This window comes from Melospiza melodia, chromosome 6 (assembly GCF_035770615.1).
Source record: "Melospiza melodia melodia isolate bMelMel2 chromosome 6, bMelMel2.pri, whole genome shotgun sequence".
In the NCBI taxonomy this organism is placed as follows: domain Eukaryota; kingdom Metazoa; phylum Chordata; class Aves; order Passeriformes; family Passerellidae; genus Melospiza; species Melospiza melodia.
In genome coordinates, this window is record NC_086199.1 from 25,521,840 (window position 1) to 25,540,305 (window position 18,466).

An 18,466-nucleotide genomic window follows, 5' to 3' on the forward strand; every position below is an offset into this window, starting at 1 on the left:
TAAAGAGTTAACAAATAAAGCCATAGCTGTTTGTGTGTGTGAATAGTTAATTGTCCAGCTTCCATCACACAGCTATCCATTGACCATCATAACCATTTCCTCTTAGCAGGCTGCTCAGCAGCAGCCTGAGCTCAAACAGCTCAGACAAAAGCTTGTCTGACAGCAGCAACAGCTTTCAGCAAGATCTACACAGGAAAACAGACCTCAGTCTTCTAAGCACTTCTAGTGAATTTTGCTTGACCCTAGCTCTTCAAGGTTCTTGTATGCTAGAGAAAACTTTTCTGCAGACTTTTCTGAGATGTCATAGAGGGTGAGGACAAAAACCCTAATGCAAGAAAATGGTGCTGGGAGTGTTGTTACACGTTTGCCAGGAAAGTGTTATTTGCATCAAGATATGAAAGGCCATGTAAGTCACCAATCCATTTAGATGTGCTCCTATATAGTTGAACTCTTGTTCTTAGTGCCTCCATCATGGATGTGGTTTTTTCCCAGGCTTGAGATCCTCAGGCAATTTTTCTAAGCAGGCTCCAAAGTATTTTCTACCTGGCTTCCTAATGTAAGAGCAATATACACTTTGTTAATTCCAGCATATATCTCAGAAATACCAATAACACATACTTTAAAGGAAATGCATTCTCAACTTGCCCTTGTCTCTGCCAACACTCAGGTAGTGACAGCTCTCCTTGTATCTGGTTGCAGTTTTAGTACTTTGGAAATGGCGAACTAAAAGTTAAAACTAAATGTAAGCCACAAGCTGAAAATAGAGTTAAATTGTTGGTAACTTGACAGTCTGACTGAGCCTGTCCTGCAGCACAGTGCTTCACTGTTCATCCTCAATATCCCTATTCATGGTTGATTTCCATCAAAAGCATTAACCATCCAGTCTCCCCTAGGGACAGCATTTCAAACCAAGATTTCATACTCTTTCCTGCATGGTTTTGCATATTGCATTGGTTTATACTGCTCAAGAACTGAAAATACTATAAAAAAGAAAAATCAGGTTTTAGTAAGCACACCACTATCAGCAGCTTGTTGTTCACACACCTACAAGCTGATGATATGCAAGGACTCATTATTTTGTTATATTTAAAATACAAAGATTCAAATTAACTGATCCTTGTGCAGATTAATGCAGCGCACTTAGGTAGATGGCATACTTGAAGATTTTTCAGCATCCTCCATGTACTGAACACATACCATTAATCAAGCAGGAGATAGTTTCACATTATAAACTACATTACAGCACAGCTCATGTTTTATTAGTGCAAGAGTCTAATGTCATATATGAGACATTCCCTGTTAGCTGCCATCTCAGAGAACTGGCTGACAGAGGGACCCACTTGTTTTAACTACTGCATTTAACTTTTATCTAAACAGCAGCAATAGGTGTCCATTTACACACTAAACACTGCAGTATATTAAAATTTATAATACACCCTCTTACCCTAAGATAAGGGTACAAGATCTATGCTGGATTTCAAGGTTCATCTTGGTCTACTTAGTTTCTGAATTGTGCCTGTGGATTCTACCCTTTTTATATTAACAGAGTAAATTGAAATATTAAACTGCTATGGGAAATTAAGATTAGAATGTAGCTGAGTTGGGGCAATATGCTCTGACAAATACAGCTATCTCTGTTCAAAGTTCAGTACCAGCACAGAATTCCACCTAATATGCTTTAGAAATTACCTCCAGAAAAAAGGAACTGCTTAACTGGCAGCCTGGTATGAAGATTATCTTCATTATACAAGATAGTTTGGTATCTGCACACCTGTATTTTTTCAGTCCCTCGATTCTTTGTGTATAGGGGAAGAACGATGAAATTCTATATGACAAAGTCTTGTACAAACCTAAGCACAGCACATCCACATTCTAAAAATGCTCCACAGATGAGCACCAACATCACATTTTTAGGTACTGAGCTATTCTTACTGTATCTATGCCAAACATGAGTTACAAAGTCTTTAAAAAAAAAACAAACTAAGAAAATCTCATTACACACTAAAAGGACAGTTAAAAGGAACTGAAGAGACAGGCCATTCCCTTGTTTATAACCACTTAAATTTTATTTTACAGTATATTTGTGACATTTTATGTTACTATAACCAAAGATCAGGGTTGTTTACAAATATAATGGCTGCCATTTGATGTAAACGATTAAAAAGTGTCTCTAAATATTAAAATTTTACATCATGATTTTGTTTTATTAAATTGAATTGCTCTTTGTGCCATCAGTTATTAGTGGAGAGGAACTAATTTAAGCAAAAATAGTTTTCAGAAATTAGATGTAGAAACTGAGAAGCCTGGGTAAGATTTCAAAAGACCACTCTCTCATCACTGTAAAAAGGAAGAAAGCAATTCATTCACTGAAGTTGCAATGAAGAGTCAACCAAGTCCATTTGTATTAAGGCTTCTTTACATATTATTGAATCCCATCATGCCTTTCATATTCCCAGCAGCACCTTGTTGAAATTGTCTCATCATTGACTGCAAACCAGCCATGCCACCTGCAGAAAATAAGTGAGAACATGAAAGTGTTAATGAACTCTGAGGCACAGCTCTCTTGCTTGAGGCATCCTTCCTGTACACACACTCTTCCAGTAATATACAAAGGCAGAAGCCCCAACTGTGAAACCAGGTTTAAACAGCTAGTGAAAATAAAGAATGGAGTGAGTAGTCACAGAAAGGTGTGCAAAACATCAGGCTTTAAGATGATTTGTGCATTAAGAACTAGACAGAAGAAAAAACTTGATGGAATGACTATTGTCAGTCAGTAAGGTTCAGTTATGGGAGGCCTTATTTAAAGTTGCTCTTGTAAAATTTAATCACTTGAGCAAATCTTAGAAGAGAAGGGAAGGGAAGTCTAGGAAGATTTGCTTTACCACAGACATCCTTCACTATTCCAAGTACTCATTTTGAGAGCTGAATCCAAATGAAAAACTAGATTAAGCACTGCTAAGTGCAAAGTATTTGGACTCAACTTTCTGATTCTTTTTAGAAAACCCCAGAAATACTTAATACTGATATATACTGCAGATAGTCTCTCATCCCCTTCCTCACTTCTGTATCTCAAATGCTCCACTATAACTGACAGTCCTCTCTTGAAGCTATAAAAAGTCAGCACATACCCATATGATGAAGAACTCTTGGATCCATCATCTTTGCCATCTGCTGATTCAGTTTGGCCAGCTGAGATGGGTTTACGTTCTTGGACATATCACCACCTAAATAAAAAGAAAAAAGCAATCATAAGAAAGTGGATTAACAAATGGTGCTAGAAACAAAATAAATCCAAATGTTACCTCCTAATTCTAGATTCATATCCATGAGCCCATTATTAGAAGTTACTACATCAGCCACTAAAAGTCCATTTAGGATGAACATTCCCTGCACTCCACAAACCAGACTGAAGTGTTAGTACTGTAGTAGCAATCAAGTCTGCATTGACAGAAATACAGTAGCTTTCCTTACTAAGATACACACTGGTGTCATGAAGAACAGTGCAGCTCTTACCAGTGAAATAAAAGAAATTTCAAACATTGTGAAAATGAGCAAGCTACAACTCACTTTCTCCCCTCTGTAATCAGTGTTTTCTCATTTCTTCTGTGTACACACATCAAGCAACCTCCCCCCTTAGTTAATAAATTTTAGAGTGGGGTTTTTGGTATTGGTTTGGAGGTTTTTTACCTTTGAAAAGCCCTTTGATGCCTCCCATCTTTTTCACCATCTGTGCAAACTTAGTGTATTGGGTCAATAGCTCCTGAACATCTCTGGTAGAAACACCAGAGCCTCTTGCTACTCTCTGGATTCTTCCTGGCTGCTTACTGAAAACTTTGGCACCATCTGTACTGTCAAGTTCTGCAATTACAATGTGGAAACGAAAAATCCATTGAGTCACTGACATTAAAAACTGTTACAATTGGTAACAAACAGCAAACCTGTTTTCACTGTTGAGAATTTAATTTTGAGACAGAGAATAAAAACTTAAGTTTTAAAAGTGACAATGCAAAATTTTACATAAATCACCGAGGCATAATATTCTAGGAAGTAATACTAAGAAGCTCTTATCTTCAGATGTTAATCACTGTGAGAGAAAAAAAGCTGTATGAATAAATTATGCTCTTGGGATACTTGGTCTAAAGCCATATTAATGGGTTTAGCACAAGGGAAGAGCATACTACTAAAGGAATTCTAGGTGGAATAGAAACAACACTTTGAATTCCAGAGACCAGGCTATGTCACCAAGTAAATTTGAGGGTGAGTAGGAAGAGCATACTACTAAAGGAATTCTAGGTGGAATAGAAACAACACTTTGAATTCCAGAGACCAGGCTATGTCACCAAGTAAATTTGAGGGTGAGTAGGAAAAAGACAGCAATGTCAGATTAAAGATTAACATACCTTATCAATTTGCAAGTACAGCATTTATAATTCATGAACAGTTACAATACAATGACTAAAAGTACATTGATTTCCAATAGAATGGAAATTATTTGAAATCCCACCTATTTTACACAAGATAGAGCAGCAACAGGAAAAGTATCTCTAGATATTTAGATTTATTAAGAAATCACGTGTACTCCTTGTGATTCCCAAGAATGTTAAATATTTCTTGTCATTTTCTGTCATTGTACATGCTGCAATATGAATTTTTCCAGAAACATCTCTAAATAAGCTTGTTCAACAATCAAGAAAAAAACAGAGGGTGAAATTTGTATTACCTTGATCATTCATACTGTCCATTATAGTCATGAGTTTCTTTAGCCTTGCCATTGATTCCTGCTCATTGCCTTTACTCATGAAGTCAGTTCCAAAACCAGGGATCATGCCCTTGTTTCAAGAAAGGAAAACAAAAGCTGTGTCAGAATAGGCAAAACTAACTTTATTAAGCAGAAAGAAATATAGACAGCAACTGTTAGTTCAGAAGTTGCATACTGCAGTAGGCAAATAATTTCACTTTTTTAAAAACAGAACACAGATTATAACAAATTTTAATTAAGAGTTTTAAAATAAAATTATTTTGGGGATAACTAACCAAGATCTGACTGAATGGTCCCATTTTCATGATGTTTTGGAATTGCTCATACATATCTCTTAATGTAAATTGACCTGAAGCACAACAACAAAAGAAAAGTTAGCAGAAGTCACACCAGCATTTTGCTCTTACTCTCCTTTTTACTCTTGATTCATTAGGTAAATATTATACTACATAAATAAGTAGATAAATAAATCTCTTCACTCTTCATATGGCTAAACAGTTTCAGATGGCACATGCTGAACCATTAAGCTAATTTTTCTGCAGTTGTAGTCTGACAGACTTTTGTTTGAAAAACACAACTCAATTTACTTGGCTGCCACATTTACTGGAGAAAGAAAAACTGTTCTTCACTGAGCATGAACAAGTTGTTTGTGTCTACACACAGCACAAATGAACTCAGTGGTCTCTGCCTCAGAGCACCTGCCATGGTCAGGTCACTGTAATGCTCCTGCAATTCAGATCTTGGGAATAACTTACCATGTTTTAGCTTTTCTATGAGTGCTTCATTATCATCCAGCTTCAACTCATTTACTTTATCTATCAATCCTTCAATATCACCCATACCTGGATAAAGAAAACAGACCTGAAATTAGCATTAAAAAAATACACTTTGACTTTCCATTATCCAATTCTAAGTGTCTTTTAAGTACAGTTGTACATTGGACATACCAAGCAGCTTGCTGATGAAAGGCTGTGTTTTAAAGGGTTCAAAGTCATCTATGTGCTCGCCAGTTCCAATAAAAATAATAGGACTCTTTGTGGCAGCAACTCTGCAATGAAATATATTTTATGAAATGGCCTCTCAAACACCATCCATCTTTTTTACTATAATCAGCTAGGTATCATCAACACTATGCATTATGTCTCAAGGATCCGCCCTACTCCTCACACCATTAATGAAAAAACACCCTGCACTTGGATGTTTAGCTCAGAGTAGTTAAAAAGATTGTTCTCTAATTAGTATTTTATAAAATACAAACTCTGAAAAAAATCAGAAATAAAATTTGCTAATTTTCACTGCTGAGTTTAAGAAACTTGAGAGGTAAGAAAAAAATAAATCATCTCCAGTTTATCCTAATACTGGGCTATTACTGATACTAATGACAATACTGTCAGATGACAGGCATTGATTACAATTTCTTCAAGGTACCTCATACAAAAGACAATCTCATTTTCAACACAGGAAAAAGCTCCAACATAAGAAAATTCAGAACCTTTCCACCACTCTGGCATTATCTTTTAGATAAAATTTAGTTTCCAGTCCACAGACAGTACAGGGCAAACAGAGCACACTTAAAGCACACAAGCATACAACAACTCAAACAACAGCAAAATGGAAATACCAAAAGCTTTAGTCTTCCAACATTATGCTACAGATAAAGCAAAATACATATGGCAGTTTAGGAACTCTAACACTTCAGGTCAAAGACAGGCAGGGATTTAGCAAGTCAGGGGCAGTTATTTTGACTGTTTTAACAAAACATCTCAGCTGCAGACAAGCTGTATCATTGAAAGACAGTTGAAACAATCACATAAGGCTGAAGATAAAATGTAGCATTTTCTGGTCAAAACTCTGCCAAGATACAGGACATGTAAAGTCCAACAAGAATGGAATTTGGGTAAGCATGACAGCAGACAACTTTTCATCAAGTTTCTGGACACTGCCAACCCAGGAGTTTGATCTGTATTATAGCTTTAAGGTCACATATGATGAGGTACAGCTTTTCCCCTTTTGGAAGAAATCTCTTGAGATGCAAAACTCTTCTTTCTGGAAAAATGCCTAATACACAATAGGCAATGAATATTGCTTGATGCAGATTTCAGAAGACAAAAGTCTGACCTGTGACAATACAAACTACTGTACTGAAAATACATCCTATCACTGAATGCTGATGTTAAGGATCATGAGCAGGTGATCCTGCCCACCAGAAGAAGGATAAGAATCTAAGTGTGACTGTGACTGACTTAGATTCTGTGCAGTGTGCCAGTGACACTCCCCAGGACAGGTCTCTGTGAGACACTAACACATTTCACAGCTGGCTGTGCACAGCCAGATGCTGGACACTGTTGTACCCCACTGGTACTTACGCACTAAGGGCTCCACCTCCTTTGGCATGTCCATCCAGCTTAGTGACAATAACAGAAGCCACATCTACTTTGTCTTTGAAAGCTTTAGCTTGAGCTTCACAAGCTTGGCCAATGGAAGCATCCATCACATAAACGATGTTATCTGGTTGCTAGGAGAAATGAGATACACAAAAGAATCGTTTCCTGCTTTACTAAACAATATTCATGCATTATTATTATAATATAGGTTCAGTAGCAGAACTTACTGCAATAACAGTATATAAGAGCTGTATGCTAGGGTTTAAAACAGGACCACTGTTTTATGAACAGTATTATCTAAGAACCATTTAAAAAATTCTGATGCTGAATGACTATATGATTCATCTACAACACAAAACATTACAATTTAATAGGTTTGTGCTTATTAGTTATGATTCAAGTGATTATAGCCAGTATCTTGAGCCAATAAGATAATTAGTATCGACAAGTGCTTATTAGCTAACATCTTCAATTTGGTTTTACATTCAGATATTTAAGACATCCATTCCTCTAAAAATAAGTTAGCATTACCAGGAATTGTGTGGGAAGTGTCACATTGTTATGCAAGACCACAGAGTCAAACAAATAGCCAGACTTTTTAAACCCATAGAAACAACAGCTTCATTTACATATCAAAACTCTTGAAAGTTATCCAATCATCTTCTCTTTCTCAGTGCAATTATTTGTGACAATCACAGAAAGTTTAGTATTCATAGTTAAAGGAAACCAGACCAGACTGGTTCTTTCATCTAGTTTTTCAATGCAAAGATCCTGAAAAGGAAAAGTTAAAGCAGGAATGGCAGTCTGATTATATGCAAGCATCCTTGAACAGAAGAATAGAATTAACACCATCACAAAACTAACAAGCACTGGGCGTTTAGTCTTTGTTTATTCATATCTGTTTGTAATTTCTAATATCATCTAGGAGTTAAAGCAAAATGCACACAGAACATTAGGATAAAGATTAATCAACTGTCATCAAATGCCAAGTTACTGCATTTCTCAAAACTACTCACTATGGCATTAGCAACTTGTAACATTTCTTCAAACAAAGAGTCTTCTTGTTTGTGACGTCCACTTGTATCAACAATGATAATTTCAAAGTTTTCATTCTTAAATTTCTCAACACCTTCAGAGGCAATTATTACAGGATCCATTTCTGTATAACTGATTGAAAAGAGAAAGATTCAGAATTTCATCATTTGACTATACACGTGTTAAGTATAAGTCTACCTGGATTTCAAGAGGGAACTCCTCTTATGCAAAGCAAAAATTGGTTACAAATATGTCTTCCTAAGCCATTTACCCTTACTTCAGCTCAGTGAACTGAAGCACAAAGCCTGAAGTCTGTCTCACCAGCTGGCAGCTGCAGTAAGTTCTACAAGACCCTCTCTCAAATAGGATTTAGCTGAGCATCTAGACAGTTCACCTTCAGTGAATCTTAGGGGAAAGTTATTTACTGCTTTATAAGACATTTCAGGTCCATCTCTGTCTCTATTTGATAATAAAAATTAAGCATCCAAAAAATTATATCCTTTGATCTGTGAGATACTTCTCAAAAATCTGGTCATGTCTGGTAAAAGTCTGTGAACTGCTATAAATCAATTAAGCACCATAGGGAATTATTCCTGGACACCTGATCTCTTTGTACACTGTCCTACCTGCTACTCCTGGCAATATACTGAACTGGACAGAATTTTCATCTGATCAGAGCAAGTATTACCCAAAATAGAAAGCAATTAGGCCATGCTAGATGGGGTTTAGTGCAAAATGTTCAGAACAGAACAATACATAACTGGAGTTGAATTGTTCTCCTAAGTGCTTCTGGAAGATGCTTACCTGCCATAAAAGGGAATTCTTGCTTTTGTGGCATTCTGCTTTAACTGGTCAAAAGCACCTGTAAGACAGGTATAGTCAAGGGACTGCTTAAGGAAATCTTCAAATATTATAGATAGAGAAGTACATCATTAAAGTCTGTGTTACCTGCTCTGTATGTGTCTGCACATATTAGACAAGTCTTCCAGCCTTTCCTCTGATAGAAGTATGCTAACTGAAATGAAACCCAAAACAAGTAGTTACACCAAAGTCCCACTGACATGACACTTCTAACAGCCACAAGTCACACACAGAGGACAAAAACTCAAGCCAGCCCTTCTATAAGTGAGGCCACAGAGTAAGACTTTTCATGGTTAGCATGGCCATTATTTAGGAAAACATATCATAAATGATTATTAATGGCAAGATGAAAACACCTGCTTGACTCTGCTTCTGATTTTGATTTCTTGAAATGGCAATCTCTAGGAATGACTACAAATAATTTAAGTTCCCATTTTACTAACTCCTGAATTCTTCTTAGTGTTAATACTGCAGGTTGGACTAGCATGTAGAAACTACCCAATGCAATACTTCAATACCCAGTACCATAATGACTACAACTTGTACAGTTCTATGTTTTTGTACTTTCAGAGGAACAAAGATATTTCCATTGAAAGGATAGGTTTTAAAGCAGTGGACAGAATCCTTAACCTTCCTACAACGCTCAGCTTCACAGCTGCTACATATATTCACAAAACACTGACCAAATACAAACATTCAAAATAAAGTTCACCTGCATAAGCACTAAGAAAGTCTTCTGAAATCAGAGCAGGCTATGCTGAATATTTCACTATATGTGCACTTCAAAAGGAGATGACAAAAAACAATGAAGATGTGTCTTTTTTCCACAGAATAATTTTTCCTCACAACTTGGAATGTACCAAGCTCTGTCCTGGGGTGAATGAGTGAGTCAAGAGCTTATGGTATAAGCTAAAAGGGCAGATTAGTGAGGGTGATGCTGTTGTAGGTGTTTGTTACAGGCCACCTGATCAGAAGGAGCAAGTGGATGAGGCTTTCTATGGGCAGCTTGAAGCAGTCTCAAAGTCATAGGCCCTGGCTCTTGAGGGGACCTTTAACTACCCTGACATCTGCTGGAGAAGCACAAACAGTCCAGGAGGTTCCTGGAAAATGGAAAGCAGGGATTACAACTTCCTGTCACAGGAAGGGGGACAATCCCACAAAGAATGGTGTGCTGTTTGACCTCACATTAACAAACAGGGAAGGCCTTGTTGCAGATGTGAACGTGTGTGGATTCAGAGCATTCTTTTTTTAGCCTTAAAAAAATACAAACACAAATTTCCTCAACGAGTCTGGGGCTGGAAGAGGTTTCCTATCAACTTACACTTAACTGATACCTTGTATCTAATACAAGGGCCAAATTCCACTGTTTTTCTAAATAAGTAATGGCATGAACACCCATTCTTAGTATTTAGTCTTAAACCTAGAAAGTGAACTACAATGCTGTGGTTTAACTAAGTACAAGGACAAATAAAGACTCTCTTATAGGGTACTGTTTTATCAAGAGTTCAGTTTAAAAATCTGTGAAGGAAGTCCTACAAGCCATAAATTGTCCCAAAAGAATTTTACTTTCAACATTCATTTATCTCAGAAACCCCTCTGCAAACATATCTCTACATGGTAGTGAGTTAGAACTTTCCTACTAACAAAACCAGCACAGATCACAAGCCAAACCTACCTAAGGAACCCAGTGACCACCAGCTTTCCCAAGCAAAAAAAAAAAACCAAACCAAAACCAACAAACAAATCAAAAACCATGCAAAGAGATCCACTGCACTTACCTTTGAACAAGTTGTTGTTTTACCACTTCCTTGCAAACCAACAAACATTATAATATTCTGTTTTCCTTTGGTAGGTGTCCATGCCTTGACTCCAGGATCTACAAGCTGAAGAACGAAGCACAGAAAGCACAGAACAGTTGGTGTCACAGTAATGCTAGGTGCCTGGTTTCATATTCAAAGGAGAAAAACAGTTTTTGCACACTCTCATCCTAATCTGGCTTAGATTTTTGATGATTTACAGTCAACAACAACAGTCCTTACAAGGTATCTACAATATATAAGGTTCTGCATAATAATTCTGCAACAACAACAGTGTTAATTTCTTTGTAACACCCAGCACAGTCAGGCTGTGGCCTGTATATATGGCACAAGGGTAACAAGCACCACAGAAAGGTGACCTCCACCCCTCTTGTCACTGCTCAGGATGGGCTTCCTCCAGTGAGAATCCTACAGCACAGAGGGCTTTGTAGGGTTGCTGCCTCACTTGTGAAATGAGTAGAAGGTAGATACATTCCTGAGAGCCACCAGATCTGTGGGCACAGACTACAGAAGAACAAATGACTACACTGTAAATTGGAAAGAGGGCAGAATACACATACTCAAGTCCTGATTTGACCAAGCAGGCAGATTAATGAGAAATGTTGCATTGAGCTGCTGGGTTGTTGTTTATCACTTTTCCAAAGGCTTATCAGTAGTTGGAACATTAGGGTAGCAAAGCTGTATGCTGGGACAACCAGAAGCAGTCCAGAAGCTAGCAGTACTTTACTCGTCTTTACAATTCCGTTGAAGAATAAGAACAATTGAACTCAAAGCTTAAACTGAAGTTAGTCTGAGAAATGCCCAGGATTTCTCAATGCAGTTTCAAAGAGAATACTGCTGTTTGCAGTACTGCAGTTGTGCTTTCACATCAGAAAGCCTGATTGCAGGTACCACACAACCACCTAAAAGCTTCCCTTGCTACTGCACTACTGCCAAGCCCAGACTGTACAAGGAAAGTGATGCAATGCAGAATTTTCAAGTCCTACCTTAACAAGCTCTTTAAAGACTGCATGCTGGATCATTTTTCTTTTGTTAAGGCCAGATGCCATTTCTTCAAGATCAATTGCAGACCTGAGTTTGAGAAAAGCATGGAACACCAGCATAACTTAAAGCATCACTTGAACCTAGTAATAGAGTTTTTGGAACTGAAACAGCACCCTGATTTGTCCTGAGTTTTCAGATAGGATGTACTTAAGAAGTGACATGCATTGGAGACATTCTTATGCAGAGCACAAAAACAGGTTTCTAAAATGCATCTTTCAGACTTGTATTTACTTAAATTAATCTGAAAACAGGCAAAGTAACAGTGCTAGTCACATACACAGATTTATTTATAGCCAGCACAGAACATGTGAAGATTATGTGTCTAGGAAGTAATGAAGAACTTGTTTATCAGACGACTCAACTGATGACAGCAGAAGACTTTTGAAACAAGCCTGTAACAGCAATAAATGGCTACATTTGACCAAAGACTCTTTTGATGGAACTGGCTAAACATTTAGTTCAAACAGCTGCTTTCCTGTTCAAAGTAAACTATGTGTTTCTAAAAAACCCCAACATATTAAGTTACAAATTAGTTGTTCTTTTGTAACCTCAAATCACAACTTTTACAAATATCAAAAGTTAAATGCATTTTGATTATTTCACTTACTTGACATTTTCTCTAAGTTGCTTCACAAGTTTGATATTAACATCAGCTTCCAGTAATGCTGTACATACTTCTTTTAACATAGCATTTAAAACCTTTGGAATATAAAAGAAAAATCAGAAAAACTGTTTTACAATACACAGAGATTAACTAGGCCACCATTAGATCAAAATAAGAATGTGAAAGTCTATTTAAGATATAATCATGGTTTTCACAAATTAAATGCATGTAGTCCTATCATGAAATCAACTGTCACAAAAAAAGTCTGTGCATTTGTTCCTACATAAAAACAATTTAAATCTGAAAGGGAAAGGTTCTCAATTGTAACAACTGAACACTAGCACAAAACACTTCCTACTGCATTATGGCCCACAGCTCATATGGCAGCAAGACTTCCTGAACTCCCCTCTGGGTACTCCTTAGAGAGTAAACCAACAAAACCTCAGATCACAACACCATTCTGTAACAGCATTCCTTAGCTAAAGACAGACACCCTGCTACTTGAATTTTCAGACACTGGACTGCTGCTCTGACTGTAGGCCTTTTAGGCAAGCAGGTGCCTCAGCTGGAAACCCTGTCTATTCTGAGTTTTCAGTCTTGAACATAAAGATTTTTCTGAAAGTAACACCTGCATAAATGGCCTCATTTTCCCATCTTGAACTCTTGCAGGATGAAAGTTTCCACTGTTGAAAAAATTAATTGGGCTGTATTTGATTCAAATAAGGATATTTTTTCTCCTGGTAGAAGATACATTAAAACATTTTCTCTATGCATAAGTTCTAACACTACAGCTCTCAATTAGCCTATTTTTTAGTTACTTTAAGCCCCACATCTTTCCACCTGAAAATAACTTCTAGAAATCTGTGTATTCAGAGACACTTTGAAACCATCACATTAGGTAGTTTTCCATCTTGCATTGAACTCCTATGACAGAACACATGAGTTCTATTTCCAAACTCTTACTTAGAGAAAATACAGGCTATTCTAAGCCAAACAAAATTCCAGAACCACACACTGGTTTGAACATAAAGGCAGCAAATCCAACACATTCCCCACAATTCAGACAGCAAAGCTTACATTTGTTCTTCCACATTTCAGCTTCTAGCACCTAATACACATCTGCACAGTCTGCCTGTGCCCACACATAAATCAGAGCAGGCACCTACCTTCTGTCCAAGCTTAGGCACACACTGCCTCCACAGGACACTAATCTCCCTAAATACACCACCAGGCTCAAGGACCCTTTGACCACGGGACCCACTATGTCTGAGGTGATGACCCACATATAAATCTAGTTTTTAAAACCTTTAGTAGAAATTTTACTTGAAGATAAAGAAAGTCTAGGTAGGCCACTTGAAGCTTCTCATCAGCCTGTGAGAACTTTTTCCCAGAACTTTGCAGTGCTGGTGCCATGACATCTGTGCACTACACACCTCTTCATTGATGATTGTGGCATTGCTCAGGGAGCGCAATGCTGAAGTTATTTTTCTTCCAAGATCTGCCAGAACCATTTTGGCAGCTTCAAGTAGGACTCAGAAGGATCTGGAAAAAAATTTTTAAATAACATTTTAAACTAGTTGAAGCTATGCTTTCACAAATTAATTATTCAAGTAACTTTTGGGTAAGAATCCTGCTTTGCATCCCAGAAAGTGCATAAGTTTTACCTTTTAAAGTTATTTTTAGGAAATATTGGCCTGAAGGTAATTTTAGGCAATCCTCATGGCCTACTTAAAAACAGAGATACCACACTTCAATTAGGAAGGGTTTCACTGTGTAGAATAAATCTGCATTGAATTCACCATGGAAAAACAAACAAAACAGTCCAGACAGACTTCCAGAAAGAATGCCAGCTGCTTTTTATCCTCTTATCAGCAATATGCTGCATTACAGAAGAAAATCAAGCAGAACAGCCTAGAAACACTGCATCTTGTAAGGACAGTATAACCAGAAACAAAATATTTTGCTAGCAAAATTCACCATTATTTATCAGCTGCATTTTATCCAGCTTTCATTAATCAAGCTGAATTTCCCATTTCAGTAACCCTAGAAACATACTTGCATTTTAATAAGCAAAATTAATACTGTAGTTTTTAATGGCTGTATTGGAAAAACAGACTATTTTTGCTCACTAGAAACACAAATCTCACATATAAGCCTAAACCATACCAAAATTTACACTTAGAAAACCATAAAAAGTTAATTTCTGAAGGGTACACATTCTAGTCAACATGCTAAACCACTCCACCCCCTACTTTAGGTGGCAAGATTTTCAGGAGAACACATGGCAGTATCAGCAATCTAAAATTCTGATTAAGGGCAAACCAAAACTTGTCTGAAGAGCAAAAATTTGCAACACCACAGCTACTGCTGAATGAAGCACTTCAAATACTTCATGTTTATCTTCCACTTTCAGTGTTGCTTTCCTGTACTCAGCTGAAACTACTTCCTAGCTGATAGCCCAAACTGGAATCTCACATTTGAGCTCCTCCTTTCAGTACTGAAAGCCAAATTTTCAATAATGGGAGTCTCTGTAATCAAAACAGATGAGAGTTTCAAAGATTTTTGGGACTTCCCCCTGCCTTGAGTGAGAAGAAAACAGAGAAGAAAGGCCAGTCCATTTATTGAAATGAACAATGCACCACTAGCTACATTCTGATTTTATTTAATACACAGGCCATCAATGTGGCTAACAAAGCAGCTCAGTGTATACACACATTGAGATTTGTCAGCTGCACAAACCCCAAAAAGCACGATTTAAAATGTTTTAAAATGTTAAAATGTTTTATTATTTGTAAATAATAAAATACATATTCCAAAAGAGCTAAAATAAGACTCCCATGTAAGCCAACCTCCAGATTGCTTTGTCTAATTAAGAGTTTCTATTGTTACCAACTTGGTATATAAGTTGGTAAATAAACCAGCAACAAAACCCCAAAAATACCTGCCAGTCTAACCCACACTCCCCTGACACTAAGGTCACAATGCAGAACAAAGTCTGCAGGAGCTTCAGAAGATGTAGGATTAATAAATCCAGTGTAAGCACAGGAGTTGGGTATGGCAAATGACACAAACATATTTACACATTTTAGATTTAATGTACATTGAATGTACAAGCAATGATATCCATTACAATGCCATCTCAATATTAATTTAAAAAACAAGTCTGTGTTTCTTAAGGAGCTCTGCCAGTAGAGTATTTGCAAATACTCTACTGTACTGTACTGTTCTATTAATGTACTCTACAGCACACTAACAGAAATTGATGTCCATCTTCTTACATTGCTGGAAGGGGCCTTCTACATGTTATCTGAAGTGGTAAAACTCCAAGGTTTCCTTACAAGGCATAGAAGTCATATTATTGCAGAATAATTCTAAAAAAGCATTTTAATCATCAATAGGTTCTACCAAACAGTCTCAGCAAAACAGATGTTCAAAACATTTTCCAGATAATTTCCTGTGATAATCACAATGTGTAAGAAAAAACAAAGATTCCAAACCTTTAAAAACAGTGCTGCACCTCAGTAAGCTTTGAGCTGCTAAAACAGCAACCAGTGACAGAACTTCACTATAAAACTTGGATATATTAGCTAAGAAATTTGATAGGATGACCAACGTACAGTCATGTTAATACTCAATATTTAAAATTAGTTTCCATAGTTCTACAGATCTCCAAATACAGAAGGTTAATTACGTTCTAATAAATGAATGTTTCCTCTGCAGAATTCCAAAAGCTTCTTCCAACAGCCTTACAACAGGAATAATTCAAATCCTTTGCTAAGGAGATGAGTTTAAGCATTTTTATATAAACTGCTCTTACTAGCACATTAAAAAATCATAAGTCATCAGAATCTCTAAGGGCTGCCAAGTACAGAAATTAATAGAACTTGTGACAGTCCATCCAAGTTGAGAGACACACTCCAGACAAAAAGACACACAAGATGTTTTAGCAGGTAGCCAGCCTGGGCTGGCACACAGCCATACGGGCATTAGCAGCACTGCAGTGCAGAAGGTGTGAGTGCTGGGCAGCTGCAGCTCTGGGCAGCTCACCCTGAATGCAGCACCCACAGACAGAGCAGGGCTGAGCAGGGCAGCACCCACAGACAGAGCAGGGCTGAGCAGGGCAGCACCCACAGACACACACACAGAGCAGGGCAGCACCCACAGACACACACAGAGCACGGCTGAGCAGGGCAGCACCCACAGACACACACAGAGCAGGGCTGAGCAGGGCAGCACCCACACACAGAGCAGGGCTGAGCAGGGCAGCACCCACAGACACACACACAGAGCAGGGCTGAGCAGGGCAGCACCCACAGACACACACACAGAGCAGGGCTGAGCAGGGCAGCACCCACAGACACACAGAGCAGGGCTGAGCAGGGCAGCACCCACAGACACACACACAGAGCAGGGCTGAGCAGGGCAGCACCCACAGACACACAGAGCAGGGCTGAGCAGGGCAGCACCCACAGACAGAGCAGGGCTGAGCAGGGCAGCACCCACAGACACACACACAGAGCAGGGCTGAGCAGGGCAGCACCCACAGACACACACAGAGCAGGGCTGAGCAGGGCAGCACCCACAGACAGAGCAGGGCTGAGCAGGGCAGCACCCACAGACACACAAAGCAGGGCTGAGCAGGGCAGCACCCACAGACACACACAGAGCAGGGCTGAGCAGGGCAGCACCCACAGACACACACAGAGCAGGGCCATGAGCTCTGTGCAGCCTGATCCCCTGCACCAGCAGCAGCCTGGCACCGCCACACTGAGCTCCCGGCCCATGGTTTGCTGCAGCCCCAAGTGCCTGGGCATTCCAGGGACAAAGGCACAGCAGGAATAGCGCATGTCTTACTAAGGCATAGCAAGCCAGCAGCGAAGCAATTCTGAGGAGAAAGACTGCCCACCCCTGCCCACACACCCAGCATAACCCTCCAACCAGATCACTCTAGCTAAACTAGCAATATCTAATCTACAGGGTTTTGGAAAAAAATATAGGCTTAACAGGTACCAGCAGTTTGAACAGCTGCTTTAAAAGATAACAGCTGTTTAAAAAGATACGAAGCAAAAGGAACACTTAAAAACTGTACAATAAACTTGTACTCATGAGTCAAGACGTACAACACATAAATGGATTAAGACCAACTGCAAGTCTAACACTATAAGGGAGAAGCGGCTGTTTCACAGTCGGGAATGCCCTGAGCTACGGCAGCTCCGCTCAACCTCAACTCACGAGTTTCCACCTTCTAAAATTACCCGGCTGACGACGGGAAGGCGCCCCCAAGGCAGTAGCCGGGAGCGGCTGTCTCGCTTGCGGCCCAATGCCCTCGTTTTCTCGGGAAAAGTGATGAAGGCAGAGCCTGGTGGACGTGCCCGGCCGCTGCCTTTGCCCTGGGCTGGCCCCGGTTGGGCGCGTCCCCTCCCGGTGCTGTGGGCGGCAGCGGCCGGGTCCGGGAGGCCCAGAACTGCTCCCGCGGAGCCCCGGTGGGCTGAGGGCATCTCTCGGCCCGGGCTGCCGCAGGACAGGCCGCCGCCGCTCCCCGGAGTCGGCAGGCACCAGTGCCTCCTCCTTCCCCGCCGGGACCGGGCCGGGGGCTCTCCGTGTCACGAAACACCGCGGCGGGTGGCGGTCCCGCTTACGGAGCGGCTCCGGCGGCAGCGCGAGCACTCACCGGGAGCGCGGCGCGGGGCCCGCGGCGGAGCCGTGCCCAGCCCAGCCCGCCGGGGCGAGGCTGCCCAGCGAGACTCCCTCCGCCGGATCGCGAGGAGTGGCGGCCGCCGCCGACCAGGGAAACGTCAGCACTGGCCGTCGCCCCACAGGCCTCCGTTGGCTTCCGTTTCCGGGGCGCGCGGGACCGCTGCGTCGTTAAGGTGGCGCCGTGTAAACGTCCCTCGCGCACCCCGCGCGGCACAGGCGGGAATCGCGCGGCGCTGCCTTAGGGCGCGGCGGGAGGGGCGGCCGT

General features: G+C 39.9%; 1 protein-coding gene across 2 annotated transcripts; it reads right to left on the reverse strand.

The window, feature by feature from the left end:
• Window positions 1-2,039: 2,039 nt before the first annotated feature.
• SRP54 (signal recognition particle 54) lies at window positions 2,040-18,271 on the reverse strand. Of its 2 annotated transcripts, none has more exons than XM_063160374.1 (16): window positions 18,176-18,271; window positions 13,938-14,046; window positions 12,508-12,599; window positions 11,843-11,927; window positions 10,818-10,922; window positions 9,127-9,193; window positions 8,983-9,040; window positions 8,160-8,310; window positions 7,126-7,274; window positions 5,707-5,807; window positions 5,515-5,601; window positions 5,035-5,108; window positions 4,721-4,829; window positions 3,688-3,858; window positions 3,129-3,224; window positions 2,040-2,507 (listed from the first exon to the last, which is right to left on the reverse strand). In XM_063160374.1, exons 2-16 carry the CDS (start codon window positions 14,013-14,015, stop codon window positions 2,416-2,418), a joined length of 1,515 nt encoding a protein of 504 aa, XP_063016444.1. In that variant the 5' UTR covers window positions 14,016-14,046; window positions 18,176-18,271; the 3' UTR covers window positions 2,040-2,415. The 2 variants fall into 2 exon arrangements, with proteins under 2 accessions (XP_063016444.1, XP_063016446.1); XM_063160376.1 differs by lacking the exon at window positions 18,176-18,271 and adding an exon at window positions 17,760-17,783.
• Window positions 18,272-18,466: the final 195 nt, after the last annotated feature.

Bases quoted from the DNA above. Each gene is read 5' to 3' on its own strand.
- SRP54 (XM_063160374.1), bottom strand. From the start codon at position 14,015: ATGGTTCTGGCAGATCTTGGAAGAAAAATAACTTCAGCATTGCGCTCC. The intron at 7,275-8,159 runs GTGAGTAGTTTT...CATTTCTCCTAG, and splicing joins TACAAGTTGCTAATGCCATA to CAACCAGATAACATCGTTTA. The intron at 3,225-3,687 runs GTAAAAAACCTC...CTTTTTATTTAG, and splicing joins CATCAAAGGGCTTTTCAAAG to GTGGTGATATGTCCAAGAAC.